At 41.9% G+C, this 18,526-nt stretch overlaps 1 protein-coding gene across 15 annotated transcripts in view; it reads right to left on the bottom strand.

The window, feature by feature from the left end:
• NHSL1 (NHS like 1) overlaps window positions 1-18,526 on the bottom strand; it is a 177,551-nt gene that overhangs the window by 70,601 nt on the left and 88,424 nt on the right. The window contains exon 1 of one of the 15 annotated variants that reach the window (XM_086877450.1): window positions 16,888-17,061. The exons of 8 other annotated variants lie outside the window; for them this stretch is intronic. In XM_086877450.1, coding sequence (XP_086733576.1) covers window positions 16,888-16,903 — 16 coding nt within the window. In that variant the 5' untranslated portion in view covers window positions 16,904-17,061. Of the gene's footprint in view, window positions 1-16,590; window positions 17,062-18,526 lie in introns of those variants that run through there. 6 more of the 15 variants (XM_086877451.1, XM_086877455.1, XM_086877456.1 and 3 more) reach the window with 6 other exon arrangements.

Below are 18,526 nucleotides of genomic sequence, written 5' to 3'. Positions count from 1 at the left end.
AGTTTCCATACTGCTAACAGTGTCAACCCAAATCTCCCATACTGTTCTTCTCTGGGATTCAGGAAGAGTGCCTTTCCTGGGCCTTTGGATTGACTGTAACAGCACAGTCAGATTGGGACACCAAGGAGAATGTCACCTGAAGAGAGCACTCTGCATGAACTGCTGTATTCAGCAATTTTTAAAGTTTTATGTTGTTTGAAAGACTATGTAAGAGAATATTTGTTTTTAAAAAGGGTAAGATATCAAAACCCTGAGTAAAGTACAACAAAGAGCAATTCTTAGTCTGCTCCCTTAACTGTTCTTTATAAATGCTTTGGTTGCAGCCCATACCATTCATGAAAGTAGCTGCTCTATATATAGGAACACAACAGCAAAATGTAAGCATTTACACATAGTAAAAAAGGCTTTGTGTTCTGTTTGGTTGAGAGCTACAACAAACTTTTGGTCAGGAAGAAAAAACAAACCAAGCCCACTGTTTAACACCACCACAACACAGATGCACATCTCCTTCCCCCTGACACACACACACATCTCCTGCTGCCGCCTGGGCTGGCAGCCGCAGCCTGGGAGCGGGGTGTACACAGCAGCTGCCCACAGGCACTGCACCAGCGTGGCATCAGCCTCCAGACACACAACACACACAGCACCATCCAGCATAAGCTGTCTGCAACACTGACTCAACAGCGCTGCCCAAGTGTAGAAAGTTAACCAAAAACTGGCTAGTTCGGTGGGGGGAGGTTGTTTGTTTGGATTTTTTCGTTTAACATCCTGTTACTTTGCACAGCAGCCTGAGCAAATAATTTTCAGAATAAAGCCTTTCATACACATGTCACATGACTGATTCTCAGCAAACTTGCAAATAGATGAAAACAGGTCTTGTAACAAACTGTGCCAGATGTCTTTTAACAAATAGGGATGAAAACAAGCCCTGCCTGCAATTTTATGTTTTTTGGACAACAATTTTAATTATCTGCAAAAAAATGGATGGAAAGGGGGAAAATGTACCAACAACAAGGGCAATAGCTGTTGCTGGCTTGTCCATATAGATAGCAGAAACTCACTGGCAAATACTGAACGCTGGCAAACAGGCCTTTGAGGCAAATACAAATTTACAAAGCCAAGTACATTTACTCATCAGACTATGAGAAAGACAAACTGTGATTAACATTAGCAGAGCTCAATTCACTCATCAACCATGCTGATACTCTTGTGTCTGCCAGAATAAATGAATGTCTAGACAGTCCTCCTGGGTGAAATGAAACCCCAAGAGTGCTGTCACTGAACCAGCTCATAAGGAGGCCCTGTTACCGCCTCCCTAATGGCACAGTACCTCCCCAACCAACTTGTCTAGCCACCATGCCTGCTGTCTCACCCTTTCAATTCCCTGTAATTATCAGGGTCCTGAGAAGAGTCACTGCCATAGATGCGATGCACAAAACTTCAGAGCATCACCAGGCTTTTGATAAAAGCGTATATTGAAACTTGCATTTCTTATTCCTGCAGACAGGAACAGTATCTTTTGTTATGTAAGAATACAAGTGGATTTCAGGTATGGGTGTTTTTGTCGTTTATTTTTATCATTTTAACAAATCAAATATCAAATTACATTTTCTAAAGGATACTGGTTGATGTTTGCATGCAGTCTTTCTAACTCTACACAATCATGTTATCTGACATAAAAGTTCAGTGTTGATCTACACACCAAGCCATTATTAGGTAACATGCAATACAAACACCGGAGCAAGAAGACAGGGGCAACCAAGTCAGTGTTCAGCAGACTCCCGTGCTCCCAAACACTTATCAGGATGGCACAGGATAACATATTGCCCTGGAGTCTCAATGACATTTACCATGCACTTCTCTAGAGTACAGACATACTCAATTATCCATGTGTCCAATGCATGCTCACGAAGTAATGCTGATGCACAATAATGGGATCATGGCTGAAATCCAGTTTAACAAGTATATTTACCATATGGTAGGCATTAATGTCCCCACAAGTTTTTTTACTTGAAGAATAAATCTTTTCTTCCCTGAAGCCTGAAAGACCTTGGTAACAAAAATGATAAATTATTTGTTGATGGTTATGGTCTCAGCTATTAGCAAATGTAAAACCATAAAGAGCTGCCAAGATGTACCATTATCATGTGAGAAAGACACTGTGTACAATGCCTCTTCATCTCCCCCCACAAATCCTATAAAAACCCCCTGATTTCTTTATGCTATGTCTATATGGAGCAAGAGCCTCTCTAAGTTTGATAAAGTCAAAATTTTACCACAAAACTTTTGATTAATCTTTACTTATTCTACTGCAGCTGTAGCACAGATTTATTTTTTCAAATACACAAAAGTGAGGCTGTTCATTTTTCTCAGCCTTGAGCTATCATTTATGTAAGATTTCCCAAATTTAACATTTTATTTCCATTATTATTATTTTTCATGCCTTTTAAAAACTGAACTATTAGTAACGCTAGTATGAATGCTCTGAGCAGGCTGTTACACATGCTTACTAATCTTTATCAGCATATTTTTGCTAAATGTCTTGGGTTGCAATGTGAGATGTAACCAAAAGTATGTATCCTATTATCTGTTAAATCTGTTAAAACCAGGTGGGGCAGTGTTCTTTATCTCCTCCACTACCTGTCCTCCTCCAGGGGGGTCTCTTCTGTTCATGGGCCATTGAGTCTCACTGCAGGACTGATAAAATTCCATCTTCCCAGGGTGAGATGCTCCACCCAAGGGGAGGAGCCAAGCATTCCTACCTGGATATAGTCTGAGACTGGGAACACCACAGGCAGCCTTCTCCACTGGATTCCCAGAGGAAGACTGGAAACATCTACACCACCACTGGACCTTCAGAGGAAAACTACACCCTCCCACAGGATCATTGCTTCAACAGGACCACGTCTGTCACTGCAGGAGGACTGCAGCCACCATTTAATCTGACTGCTACCAACACCCTGACCAACAGGGTGTCAGGTTGTATTCTGACTCTGACAGTGGGTTTTGTACTACTGCATTTTTATTTTAATTTTCCTAGTAAAGAACTGTTATTCCTATTCCCATATCTTTGCCTAACAACCCCTTGATTTCAAGATTATAATAATTCAGAGCGGTAGTTTTATATTTTTCCATTCCAAGGGAGGTTCCTGCCTTCCTTAGCAGACACCTGTCTTTTCAAACCAGGGCACTAAACCAACTCCTTACACTCGGGCTCTATTACAGAGAGCTTGAATGATTACATTATTGAATAATTACAGAAAATGCAATCAATATCGTATTATATTGGAAATGTTTGGTTTGACAAAAAAGATAATTTAGAGTTTGACAGACTCACAGGTCTGTGACTAACTCAGGGATTACAAGAAACAAAATTATAAAGAAAAAACAACCAAAGAAAACATTATCCCTTTTATTAGACAAGCATATCTTGTCCTGAGCTCTGAGAACAGCAATGATACTGATGAATATCACACATAGGAGTTTTAAAAATATATAGGATACATCTATTGGGAACTCAGGGGATATGGAATCACAAAGAATTATCATGTGAGCCCTACTCTGGCATTAAGATAATCTTTATAAATATGCTACATAAGGAAATATATCATCAGTCTTTATGCACGATTTGTAGATACTCTGGATAGAAAGTAATATGCACCGTGTCATGAAGTAACAGCACTTTTATGGACACCTTGCACAACAAAACCATCAAATGAAGTAATTACCAGCAGCCAAACTAGAAATTAAAGATAGCTCATAGAAATCCACAGGGATAAACTTTTCCCTAATTAGACATGAATTCTATTTTTAGCAGGGATGAATTGATGTGTTCTCAGCTTTTTGGATGAGCAGCTGTAGCTTTCAAATTGTATTTAAATAGTTATTTTTAAAAGAAACGGGAAAAAATAAATTAAACATATTTCATTGGACCACACAGCATTAACTAAGCCTCAAAAAACACTCTCAAAGAGAAGTATCTTCCTTTTACAGATGGACAGCTCAAGACACAGCAAGAATCAGGATATGTCTGTCATGGTGAAGCAGCCCAGCATCCTTTAGAACTGGAAATGGCCAGATTGGACATGGAATGTCCTGCTCTCCTGCCCTGTGCATGTACTTTCCTCTTTTCCTGTACACATAGCGTGTGAGGAGTCTTAACTCATGTTCCTTAAACATAAATACAGCAGACAAAAGCTAAAGAATTTCAAAACAAAGAGGAAAAAAACCCCACCTCGAGGTACTGTAAATCTGCTTTTTAACTGAATATGAATCTCTCAAACAGGAAGTGAGCAGGAGGTATCAGCATTACAGTGTTTAAAGCAGGCCCAGCATCTGAGGACCTTGTACAATACCAACAGGCGTCAGGGTGCAAGGAGGATGAAAGGGACCCAGGGAGGCAGAGATGTACACAAAGCTTTGTGATGTTCCAAAAAGCTCTCCTTTTGGCCATATTCACATTCTCCATCATTAGCTCTGTCCCCTACTACTTTCATGGATGTATTTTTATCATATTCCTGTGATCACGCAGCACCTACGAGCTTTTAGGTCTTTTTTAGGTCAAGGATGTAAGTAGTAAGTCATGTGCAGCTTAAAGAGCTTGACTGACATGGAAGCTAAAAGCAGTCCTAATAAGTAAATATGCTTTGTAAAAAGCTACAGCAAGTGTTACTAACAACTGCATACCCTCTGTACTGGAGGCAAATCCCTGAATGATGGGGCATTTGGCTAGCTTAATTCCTGTTACCCACATAGCCAGATTCAAGGTGTCATCCCTAGGCAACCTCAGCCCTCTACGACACCAAATCTGCAAACCATTGTATAGCAAGCACCTGTAAAACACAACAAAAACCAACAACAATAAAACCAAACACTATCATTAGTACAAGGATCATTAGGAATCTGTGTGCCTGTATTTCCTCTGCAGCACCAATTCTGAACATACCCATTATCCCCTCTTTCATATCTTAATTTAATTTTGCCTTTGCTGTAATGTAATAGCCCTCTGCAATTATTTTTAATTCAATAAGTATTTTGATATACAGCACATAATACACTAGACAAGAGAAACATTCTTAGTATTTCATTATTTGCAGTCCTAATATATTTTAAAATACAGTTATGTGTTCAAATTACTTATCTCTACTTTCAATTAGAAAACCTTCTTAAGAGCAACAAGCAATATTGTATGTTGATATTAACTCTTAATCACTGCTTTGCAATATTTAAACGAGAAAGAAATTAGAACCAGCCATATAAGCAGCAGGTAACTCAGAAAAGCCTTCCTATGCCTTTCTGGTTTAGTTCTGCTGCCATACAGAAAGAAAGATCAAGTACTTTGGTTGGTGCATTCTGTGAACTGGAGCACCTTTGGGAAGGGGGTGACACATGTCCGGGGCAGAAGATAGGGCTGTTAGTGAAACGGAAGCAATTAGACACTACGGTTCATAGTTGAAACAAGTTATTCTTGCTGCCTTGCTCTAGTAGTTGGGTCCCACACATCTCTGATCCTTCTGAAAACACAGAGCAAAAGATGATGCTGCCAAAAGCCAGGGGAGAAGGCGGTTTCCAGACTGGAGCCACAATGGATGGCAGTGTCAGCAACTCTGGTACACCCACACACTCTGAGCAAAGGAGTCACATTCACCAGCTTATTTTACAGTTCATATTAAACGGCAGTGCAGACAGGGTTGGGTAGGATTACCCAGTTCAGGTCTGCTCATTAAACTTATTGCCATGGTAACAGGAAGAGAAAGCAGTCATCTCCCCACTCCTATTATCTTCCACAATTCCTTTTAATTGATTTGAAAGCCCAAAGAGGGAAGCACCTTCCTGATGCAGAGCACCGGTGACCTCTCTGCCACCCATACAGCTCACTGGAAGCATTCACACACAGTGAATTCACACAGTGGGATTTTCAGATCAAAACCCAAAGCAACCTACACTACTTGATGAAAGCCACTGTTAGAAAGCAGTCTTCAGTCAGAAGGCTGCAGCCTCCTCACCCTCCTCCTTCTGGAGGGAATGGTCTGAGGATGCTGCCTTCTGTTCATGTACACCATCACTGTTGTCAAAAACGCAGTGCCATCTCCTGGACACGCGTGTTCCCAGGAAGGTCTGCTTTGGCCAGGTGCGCCACAGAGAATCAGGAAGACTTTCAAGATTAAAACAACAAAAATGGTAAAACAAATGCAAATATGTATAAAGATAATTAATTATTTTTAGTGAGCACTTCTAAAACATTTTGGTTTTACATGGTCAGTGTTTCAGTAAGTACCCCATAAAGAACTGCTTTTAAGCTCTGTATAAGATGAGGGAAAGGCTGTGGGTGTCGTCTGCTTGGACTTTTTACTAAAGCCTTTGAGAATTTACCACCACATCCTCCTGGAGAAATGGGCAGGCCGTTACTTGGCTGGGTGAAGAGCTGGCTGTGTAGGAACCTGGCTGGATGGCTAGGCCAAAAAGAGTTACATCCAGCAGGCAGCTGGCTGCTAGTGGCGCTCCCCCAGGGATCAGTGTTGGGGCCATTGATATCTTTATCAGTGATCCAGGGGATCAAGAGCACCCTCAGTCAGTTTCAAGTTGTGTGGGAGTGTTGATCTGCTGGAGGGCAGGAAGGCTCCTGAAGAGGGATCTGGACAGGCTGGATCAGTGGTACGAGGACAACTGTGAGGTCCAACAACACCAAGTGCCAGGTCTTGTCATTGGATCACAACAGCTCCAGGCAGCAGGGGAAAGACCAGCTGGAAAGACACCCGGCAAAGAAGGAGCTGGAAGTGCTGGTCAGCAGTGTCTGAACATGATCCAGTGTGTGCCCAGGTGGCCAAGGCAGCCAGTGGCATCCTCATCGGTGTAAGGAACAGTGTAGCCAGCAGGTCCAGGGCCAGATTGTCCCCCTGTACTCAGCACTGGTGAGGTCACACCTCGAGTCCTCAGTAGAATAAAGCCATTGAGGTGCCAGAGCATGTCCAGAGAAAGACAACAAAGCTGGTAAAGGGTCTGGAGCACAAGTCATGAGGAGTAGCTGAGGAACTGAGAGTGTTTAGCCTGGAGTAAAGGAAGCCCAGGGGAGAACTTGTCTCTAGAGCTCTCTGAAAGCATGGTGTAGACAGGTAGGGGTTGGCCTTTTTTCCCAGGCAACAAGTGACAGAACAAGAGGAAATGCCTTCAAGCTGCACCAGGGGAGGTTTAGGTTGGATGTTAAGAAAAATTTCTTCACTGAAAGGGTTGTGAAACTTTGGAACACGCTATCCAGGAGAGTGGTTGAGTCCTTATCACTGAAAATATTTAAAGACCTGTGGCATCTGGCGACATAATTCAGGGATGGACTTGGCACTTGGCAGTGCTGGGTTAATATTGGACTGAATTATTTTAGCAGTCCTTCCCAACCTAAATGATTCTATGAATCTAGACAAGGACAAAAAGCAAAACGCAGTTTTATGAATAGAGTGGTGCTTCAGTATATAGTAAAAAAATTCTCATGATGTCAAAAGATGAGCTGATCTTTTGCTCATCCATTTAAAATAGAAACTCGTAGGTAATACTGAGCTCCACAAGGACAGGATTTTCCATTCTCTAAGGCACAGCATTTAACACTGAAGAGCATCATTCAGCTCTGCTGGGCAGAGCATTCACTCACTGTTTTTCAGACTACAGAGCAGCAGCTAATGTATTAGGCACACTACAACAGAATGCAACAATAGGGAAACATCAGTGAAGGAAAAGGAATGGCAAACCTAATTGCCTAAAAGGTAGAAATTAAATAATCATGTTTTTCAATTTTCAGCCTGAAGGGGTTTTCCTGCCTACTGGTGCACATTCCATACACATGTTGGTTCTACCCAGAGATACTCTTCCACATCCCTTGCCACTAGTTTGCATTGAAGGCACAAGGATCTCACACCTATTCCATGCTACAAATCCCTCTCCTATCATGGTAACTTGCCAATGTAGACATAGCTCCTCATAACCATTGCATATACTCAAGATAAAACAGTTCTATTATTTTTAAAAGCACAACCAATGAAAAAAAAAAAATAACCTTTTCACATGCTTCTGTCAGTGGCCTAAAGAATGGTCATAACTCCATGACAAAAAAAGTAATCATTACATTAAAAGAACTAAAACAAAACTTTGTAGCAAATATAATCCCACTAACCTGGAATGGTTCAGTAGCAAATTTTTAATCTGAGTCACATTTATTTAAGAATTGTATCCATGCAAGATAAGCCAGTTAGCACTAGCTTCTTATGAACTATGACTAAATACAGCCCACCTACTTTCCAACAGGTCACATAAAGGCTTTTTAGAAAGAGTAAGTAAACTCTTGGGTTTACAGATCAGGCTAGAGGAATGCATCAAATTCCATTAGAAAGAATAATGACAAAAATATGCACCCCTTGACAAAGAAAAGATTAAGCTAATGAGGAGCAGTACAATTTAGCAGTATTTCAATCCAAAACCAGGTCACAGCCTAGGAAGAGCATTCTTGCCAAGTTCCAGTCAGTAATACATCCTTACGATGTGTGAACTTTCCACTATCATTTACACAGAGTCTTGATGTTTTTTTACAGAAAATTCATACTGGCTTGTCATTTCTGTGTCTCTTAACACAAACTTGCTGGACTGCTTTTTCATGTGGAATATGAAGTTACCAAGCCAACAATCAACAGTTCTTACAACTGATTTTCCAACAAAATGATTGAATGAAGATGCTATTGCTACGCAGCCCACCAGATCATTCTTTCTTGTATCTGGAGTTGATGCTCTGTTAAAATAAAAGTCAAATGGTTGCTCTTCAGAAAATGAGCTGGAAAGAATAGCCATCTGTAACACAAGTCCACAAATTAATAGACCCACTATGGGTTTAATTTTCAGTCTGTTTACTGGCAAAAAAACAAAAACAAACAAAAATTAATCCTGAATTTCCAAGGAATATTCTTGAAAATAAGTCTCCTTTTTGATTATCCTCCCTACATGTCAACTTTCTGATAAAGAAGGATCTTCTCTGCAACAACTCTGCAATGCAGTATGCCTTGGTTACAAGACCCATATCAAAACCACAAACTAAGACAAGAAAAATTGACATAATTCTTCAAGTCTATGCCTCAGTTAATTTCAGAATTATGTACTCCTAAAATTCCATATTTTGACAGACTACAGGCCACTGAATCAAGATAAACTTTAAGCTGAACAGATTATAAAGCTTTTTGTTCTTAAAAAAGTCACTCAGCCTTTTTATGTATTATACATTAGACTTTTTTTTAAAAAATGAGAGTAAAGCCACACAACTTAGCATGATAATGCAAGAACAGATTTAAAAAAATTTGGCAGGAAAGTTTTTAACTGACTTGAAAACAAACCTTTAAGACTAGAAGCAGTAAGAGCAACCTCTGCACTGGAAAACAACATGAGAAACCCTTCAAGATCTTCAAAGGGGAGCTACAAGCTGTGTGCCCTGACAGAGTGGGACATCTCTCAACACAGCAATCTTCTGGACCACTGCCCTAACCGGTAATACTGCCCCAGAGCACAAACTGACTTAGGACAATACACATGGACACACTGAAGACTGAGGAAAAAAATGCTTTGAAAAGAATCAAAAACTGTCTTCCAAATATCCATTAGGCAGGAAACACAGCTTTACATTTTCTTCTAATTGCTTTGCATTAATTCTTCTAATCTATTTTCTTCTCCTAATTTGTCAGCCACATTTACTCCAGCACTCTGCCTGGAAGGAGAGCAGTCAGCACTAACCCTTGTTCCCACCTTCTATTTTCCAGCATGGTTTGCATGAGGAAAGGCATCTCTCCAGAAGCTGCTGCAGAAACGATGGCTCCTGGTTGCTCGCAATTACAAAAACCTCCTTGTAATATTGGATTCATCTGAGGTATGAAACCAGGACAACAAAACCTGAATGACTGAAGAAGCGTCCACTTGTGCATTCAGATGGTGGAAAGATTTTCTCCTATTTTAACACAAGCTTCCCTGCAAATTGAGCCTTCAGGCAAGAGCTGGCAACTTGCTGGCCTTAATAATGTAGGGAGGAAAAAGCTGGGTTTTCCTCATTACTTAAACCTCACCCTTCTTTATCTCACATAAGCATGTTAAACATGCAGCAATTCTCTTTAGGCTAGAAGTCACACAAAATAATCCAAGACTTCATGGCTGAGGTGCAGAGATGAAGACAGAAAGCACATTATTCTCCTGAAAAGCAGCATCTGCCAATGCTGGAGATGCCTCTGCTTGAGCACCACAGATACTAGTCTGTAACTATGGGATGTTGCTGAAATTCCTGGCCTGTATTTGTGCTTCAGCACTATTGATGGGTTTCAGCTGAAGTGGAGATGGATTAAAAGTCAAAGTGAGAAAGGGACCAGGATGCTATGCTGCAAAGAGCAGATTTTCAACACATGTCTGGATTTAAAGGTTTCACAGGCCAAGATAGACTTCAAAATAAGCAGCCTGAAGTGGGGCACAGCAGTACCTCGCTACGTACGTAAAAACAGTGCATCACACGAAAAGAGCAAGAGGAAACTGAAAGGTGTCAGCAAAGTCTGGAGACTTTGAAAGTAGGAGATCTGTAAGATAGAACTTCTAAGGAAGCATACCTGGCACTAGAAAAGGAACAGGAAAAGTCCAGCAATCCTGACCAGGCTGAGCTTTTGGGGACATTTCTGCTTCAGCAGTACCTGTTGCCGAGTCTAAAGGAAAGAATGGGGTGAGCAGGGCAAATCTGGGAGATGGTTTGATGCCATGAGAACCTGCAGCACACCCTGCTCCTCATCCAGCCTTTTCCTGTAGCCAGCCTCCAGTGATGCAGAACAAAGAGAAACTTCAGAAGATGCAATTACATATTTAAAGGGATAATTCTTCCTGGTCCTCACAGGAGGACCAACAGAAGCACTTAAACATGGGACAACTACATTATATGCGAAGTGCAAATGCAATCATGTCCCCAAGTTTCCATGTAGCCCTCTGTCACAAACTTCCCTTACCAGCTCCAGAAACTCTGACTTAAACTCCACAACATTATCAAGAACTATCTTAAAAACATTCTTTGTCCACATTATCCTGTTTGGATGTCTGTTTCACAACTTCCCTTCTCAGATGGTTTGGAACCTTTTAATGTCTGACTTCAATTAATTCAGAACACAGTCACAACCATTTATCTTGTGCCAATACTCTCCTTGGACTTCAGCAGGTTTCCTCCCTCTTTGTGGTATTTACCTCCCAAGCTACCAGCTAGACTAAATAAGCCATGCTTTTATAATCCCTCTCCAAATGACCAGGAATTAAGTTATAAATATTTTAAAGTCTAAAAGTCCAGGTAAGTTATACAAGAACTTCAAATGCCATAAACATTTTCTGAATTTTTTTTTAAATATAGCTAGAAAAAAATGGGATGCTCTGGATGACTGGGGTAGTACTAGAAAAAGATGCCTGAGGTAATTATAGACTGTTTTGCCAGCCATTAACCACAGGCAAGATCACAGCTGTGACAGGACTCTGAACAAAAGAATTAACAAAATTTCCATTTATTAATACCAGGCAAAATGCTTTCACAGGTTTCACATTTGACAAAGGTTTATGGCATTTCCCTGGAAGTAACAGCAGCCTTCTGCAAAAAGGTGTTGGGGGGATGGGGCTTGGGGAGAAAGCCAGTGTAGAAGAATGACAAGCATAGAGAATACAAATCTGGTAACACAATACTTACACAACGTGCAATCATTACTATGCTTAAAGCACTGAAAAATTCATGAAGATATTAATAGATTTCAAGTATGTGTATGCTGTCTCAAAGACCACTTCAACATGGAATTCTTTCAGTGCTTATGAATCCAGTCAGCTGTGCCTGCTACTTTTACATCTAATTTAATGTTCTCTAGCCTGCATGCATTTTACTGCTTAATTTTAAGTGCTGGCTTCTTGCAATTTGACATAAATTCACTGCCTTCTACTATTGCTTTGCACAGCAATGGCCAACTTCATTGTACTGCAGCTCTCCAGACAATGGAGGGGGTTAACAGATAGTGCTTAAAAGCAAACATTAGCAGGCCAAGTGAAACAGCAGATGATCTTTCTGCCTACAATTCATTTACCAACAGGCCCTCCTCAGGACTGCAGTGCTGTGTGAATTGTGCAAATATCTCCTGTTGCAGCCTGCAATAAAGACCCAGATGTGGAGCAGAAAGACAAAGTGTGTGTGAAGGAAAAGCTGTGTCTTAATTATACAGTTGTGACAGTAGTCAATTTTCATAGTCTTAAAGAATACCACCTGAGTCAACAAATGGACTACAAACATCAAGTATTTTTGTCTGTGTGTGTTTATACTGTGCAGTGTTTGAAAAGCACAAGCTGAATTCAAGTGCTGAGGGCTAGGCACATATAGCAATCTGCCCTGACCTCCACATTTCCAATCATTACCTACAGATTTACTGATGGAGAGCTTTAATACTAACTGGTTTCACAGCTGAAATCTATCTGGCTTGCGTTGTCACCATACCACTTAAGGGTAAGAGCCCAAGTGCCCTGGGAAAGGCTGGTGTACCTGCTGGAAGAGATTTTTATGTAATGCCTGAAAACTGCACCCTGCTTCACCCACTGCCACTGACCTTAAAAATTTAACGGAAAAAATAGGCACCCACACCCTGTTCTATGACCAAAAAAAGCAAAGCAAAACCACAGCAAACAATAGGCATTCATTCCACAGGTTCTGTACCCGTGCCCTTTGGTGGTCTCCTCAGAGGCAGTCAAATGAAACAGCTCCAAGGAGTGAACAACAAGCTTCCACAATGTGGTGATTAAATGTATTTACAGGCAACCTCTGAACTGCAGAAGCAAGAGCTGGTTACTTCACTCTCCCCCAGCGGATCAGCATGGCACAAATACTCCCTGGGGTTTCCATCTCTGCTACCAACAGAACCAAGAAACAAGCAGGGCAGGCACCACAGGCACAGCTGCAGCTCCAAGGAGTTCCACTACCTTTGAAAATTCACTTGGTTTTTATATACACTGTCCTCTTCCAATGCATTTAGATTATAAATTAATCCAAGCAAAAAGAGTGTTTTGGCAGTGTTCAACTAGATTAGACAATAGGACTGTAGCCATAGGTGAAGGACTTGAAAGATACTTAAAAGCAGAAGTATATATTCAATATTTCTGAGCATGGACTTCATCACTTCAGCAAGAATGTTATTATCCAGACCTATAATCTTCCTTTTGTTATGTTCAATTCCACTCCATACTTCCAGGCACAGTTAGAAGCCATTCCCGTTCACTGCTGCTTGATAGAAAAAGGCTGGTCCTGTACCAGATGCTGTTATCCACACTCAGCCATGGATATATCCTTCCCCATCTCCATTCCTCTCCTTCCTTCAGTGTGAATTGATAAAGCTATCATTTAATGAACAAAACCTTCAAACTTTACGCAGTCTTAAACCATAAAATCTCGCTAGTAGCTAAGTAGAAACTGATTTTTTCCCCCCGCATTAGGAGAAGACAACGTGTCTGACAGAGCTCTTGGTGGTGGTGCTGACAGAGCCATCGTGGCATGTCTGAGGTTGACACAGGTGTAACTGAGAATTGAGAAGTAGGGTTTAACTTATGCTTAAATGTCAGACTGTACTTATTCTGTGTTAGTTCAAACTGCTTTTATCCATAAAACAACTGCAGATAGTAAGTGTCCTCTAAGTTAATCTAATAAATCATTTTATTACCCTAATAAAATATCACGTATGATATAAAAATCAACTACAAAAAGAATAGATCCCATTGTGGTTATGCATAACTGAAACAGAAATAAAAAAAATTGAAATGAATACAGAGGAAGAAATGCCGTAAGATCAATCTAGGCTTAAACTAAACTAATTCAATTCTGTCAGGAATCTTCACATTGATAGATTCCTTCATTCAGATTATTTTAAGTCCTCTTCCTCATTTTGGCCTGGCGTTATACACACAAAAAAGTAAAACTTTAAACAGAAAGAAAAAAGAAAGCAACTAGTACAAATTCTTTCTTGACTAGTTCAACTTGGAAAACACATTTATTTAAAGAGAGAGAAAATCTGTTTCTTATTTCAAACATTGGATATTTCACGAGAAAATTGCCCAGAAAGGAATCCAAGGAATGTCCTTACATACAACACATGAGACAACTGGTGAGCAGCCCTGTGATCTTTTACAAAAATAAAAAAATCTGCATTTCTAGCATGGAGCTCTTCTCCAGAGAGCAAGCTGCACATGCCTGGGATTCTTCATGGATAGTTTCTATTATAACTTCTTGCTATTATTAGTGTAAAAGACTTCCCTCTCAAATGCACAGCTGTAAGACAAGCAAGGACAGAAAATACTGCCCAAGTGCAGGCAAAGCAGTAAGCACACATGCCCACTTTACAGCATTTCTTGGCACTATTCTTTCTCCCTTTACAAAAGTTATGAAGGAAAGTCCAGGCCAAGTATCACAGAAATGCAAGCTCATTTTTCACCATGTGCCAATGAACAGCTCATGACGTTTCTAGGAATTAATTCTTTACCAGGGAAATTTATTTAAATATTCCATCTGTACTCCTTCAGTCCCAACAACACCCAGCACTCAGATTGCCTCTGCTGCAGGTGCCCAACTTTGCTCAAACTCCAAGATATGTTTCAGGGGACAGGGGCACCTGAAGGCTGTGCTGAGGAGCTGAGAGCTGCCCACGGACTGGTGCTGTGTGAGGGCCAGCCTGGGTCAGCCTGTGAGCAAGCACGAGACACTGGGTTACCTGCTGCCATGCGTGGGCAGAGACACCCAGCTCTGAGCACCTATTTTCTCCTGCAAAAAGGAAAGAATTAAGAGGCAGCAGACCTCTAGAGCTCATGGAGGCCGAATTTTAGGGTGGGGGATTTCATCACCCGTCCCACACACACCCACTCCCACAGACTACACTGAGATTTATCCCAGAAGAGCTGGGATTTATTTGTTAGATTGAGTGTGCTTGACAAATCAGACTGAGCGAACACTGGCAGCTGGCAGCCAGGGCAGCACCTGAACAACCACACTGCTTCTCCCTCAGCCCTTAGAGGCCAAACAAGGCAGCAGCACCTGAATGGCAGATGTGTCCAGCTGTTTAAGAGAGCTTCTCCCTACACAGGCTACCATCGAGCCAGCAAAAAGGACAGGTGTGTCACAACGTTTTTCCTTTGCATGCCGAGGTTATCAGTAGTAACACTCCAGCTGATTACTTCAGGATCACGATTTTCAGTGCATAATAATGTAATACGGAGTAGCTGCTGCTCCTGAAGTTTAAGGAGAAGTCTACTCCAAGCTATCAAAATAGAGCAAAGCACAGTGAGAGAGTGCACACAAAGAGGCAAGAATCAACACACACCAGAACAGACTGCTATGCAGCACAACTACCCAGTACCTTCAGTGCTTTTAAGAGAAACCCTTAGATGGGCTTTGGTATCTTGGAACTAGCAACTTTGTCACAAATAAAACCTGAAAATGTTGAAAAGTCTTTTCCTATGCATTCAATTTAGGATTTAAAAGAAGAAAGCTAGTGCAATTTGATTGAATTACGCAAAGCAAAAATATTTTGCTTCCATATAAGCTCATTTGCTGCACATAGGACAATCACTTGTCAAAGTGATCAAAACAAAAACTTCACTCCTTGGCTCATTTTCAGCCAGGTGATCTAAATTACAGAAGTCTCAGTCTTTTTAGCTGCCTCAACAGGCTTGAAAACCTTTTACCTATTATACTCTCCATTTAAACAATTTCTGCCCTGTAACATTCAAGCAGCAAAGTTTCATCTTTTATTGCTTTGTAATTCCAGTGATCTGCTGAATTTTAAACCATGCAGGTTTTTTATACACAATAACTATTTCATTTAAGATAAACCACCACAGAGCAAATTGTGTTGTGCAGTTGTTAAAGGTTTTCTCTACAAATACTGGATCACTACTCTGAAATTTACAGGAAAGGAACTATTTTTGTTGTCTTTTTTAATTTGGTTATGGTTGTATCAAGATTCCTCAGTGAGAACTTTGCATAAATAGAAGCTATCAGTAGAACAGAAGTAGTCAGTGGTTTATAGAATCATAGAACCATTTAGCTTGGAAAAGACCTCTCGGATCATGGAATCCAACTATTAACTCAGCACTGCCAAGTCCACCACTGAACCATGTCCCAAACGAGCTTAGGAAAACACCCTGAGCAAGCACTGATAAGCACTTAAGTAATTAACGTAATTGTTATTCTTTCCCAAGGAAGCTGGTTTTTTATAAAAAGTCCTAAACCCCTTCCTTTACAACAGTTCTCCGGTGTCAGTTTTCACCTTACTTCCGTAAGAAAAATAGCAGTAATATCAGTTTTCAATAAAAACAGAAATATGGGCGTGAAACAAAAAAGAGTAAGCTTTTCCCGGTCTTTTAGTTTGACAACCGTGCTTAAGAAGTTCAATTAAAAAGATAAAATAAGACTATCTCATTGGACGTAAAAACTCCTGCTGTTCAGACGGTCTGCACCGTCTCTGAATGAGAGGAAGCGTCACCCAGCAGAGCAGGAGAGTTTCTACCAAGCACCTGCAGTAACACAGCACTACCAGCTACCTCCTCTGCTTTTCTCCGGGTGCTCCATGACATCTCACTTCGTTTGGGAAAACCAAACGAAGGCAAGGTGCCACCAGGATCGACGCCCCCACACGCGAAGCCTTGCGGCGGCTCCCTGCCCTCACACCGCGCCCGCCTTTTGTCTGCCGGGCTGCCCGGCACCTTCCCGCAGCCCCGCGCCCGGCAGCGGCCGCACGGCTTGCAACAAAAGCAGCCACAAATCCCCGCGCTGTGCCCCGGGCCGGGCGGCACCGCTGGGCAGGCCGGGGCCGCTCCCCGCCCGCGCAGCACCCTCACCTTTCAGGCAGAACATCCTGCGGCCCGGCGGGCAGCGGCGAGGCGGGGCCCGGCCTCCCTCCCTCCCTCCTCCCGCACCGCCCGCCCGGCCCGCGGGGAAACGCCGGCGAAGCGGCGCGGCCACTCACGGGACGGGCCCCAGCTCCCGGGGAGGGTCAGGCCGCAGCATCTGTCAGCGTTTGTCACTGCCCTCCTGCAGCTCGTGGGCAGACAGGGGTCAGCGCTAGGGAAGGAAGGCACTGTAATCCAGCTCGCCTGTTCCTTACAGATCACTGACTGTGCTCTTTGTGATCCGCCCCCCCCCCCCGCGTCTGGTCTCTCTCCAGAAAGTGCTTCGAGCCGTTTTCTACTTCTTCTATAAATACAGGGTGCATTCATAACCCAAAATCTTCTTAGTGTATCTGAACAGTCAAGCTAGAAAAAATGTTTATTTTTGTAATACTGTGTCTGCCTGTGTGCTGGCGGATGGATGCCCCCTCTCTGGAAGCGTTCAAAGGCACGGCTGGATGGGTTTTGAGCAGCCCATGGTCTACTGGAACATACTCCTGGCCAGAGCAGGGGGGCTGGAACTACATGGTCTCTAAGGTCCCTTCCAGCCCAAGCCATTCTATGATTCCTCTGCTCAGCACCAAAGATGTTGTGGCTAAAAAGATTTCTTATATTATTCCCTGTTTCTGCAGAGGAAACCTTCAGTAATAGAAGGACACGACCTTGTAAGCATTTTATTTTATAAGGGTCACAAAGAGCTGCCACCAGCACTGTGCTTAGCCATGGTATTTGGGTCTAAATGAAGCTGTGTTGACTAACTTTTATAGGGCTTGGCCTTGTACAGCAAAGAAATACGAGAACAAGGGAAGAAGGTAAGGGTCAGGGTAGCCTATCTTGCTGAACAAACAAGAATTGCAACTGTCTCTGAAAACACAAGTCCTAAGATCCTCCATGTAAAGCCAAATGAAAATAAAGTACACATGCAAACACATGTTATCTTTAAGTGGAGCTCCAGAAAAAAACCCTGGCCCAAATACTTTGAAAAGAGAAATTCAGACCCCAGGTGAAGCAGTGTTCGTGAGATGTTGAGTACCATCCAAAGCTGGGCTTCGATATTAAAGAATAACATTAAGTATCTATCCTCATGCAAGGAAAGTTACTTCACTTTAGAGTGGACTTTGAGCCGGCTTGTGGTGGCATAAAAGTGGAGACATTACACTGGAATAATTCAAAATCAAGAAAGAACATTTATATAGCTTAGCCTGCCTTTTCTCTTTCAAATCCTGCTAGAAGGGGTACAGACTAATGTCAAGATTTCCTTATGCTCTGAGAAGCAAAGGGGCCCTTTCCCCTTAATTCCATTTTTTGCTACTCCAGGAGTGCATGTGTTCTTTCCTACCGTAACTTTTCAAAGGGCTCTGGGAATAAGCAGTTTATGGAAGCAAAATAAACAAAAACATACTGCAGCTGGAGGAAGGTTACTTGGATACCAGAGGATTTTAAGGTCCAATCTTGTTAAATCTACTCATTAATTACCTGGAAGGGGAAGTAAGAAGCGCATCACTGATAATCACCAGGGACTGAGAGCAGCTGCCAGCACTCCACTGTGGACTAAGAAAGGACATAGAAGATTCTAGGGGAATCACAAACA

This window comes from Cyanistes caeruleus, chromosome 2 (genome assembly GCF_971803275.1).
Source record: "Cyanistes caeruleus chromosome 2, bCyaCae1.hap1.1, whole genome shotgun sequence".
Classification (NCBI taxonomy): Eukaryota; Metazoa; Chordata; class Aves; order Passeriformes; family Paridae; genus Cyanistes; species Cyanistes caeruleus.
This window is presented reverse-complemented; position numbering and strand designations above follow the sequence as displayed.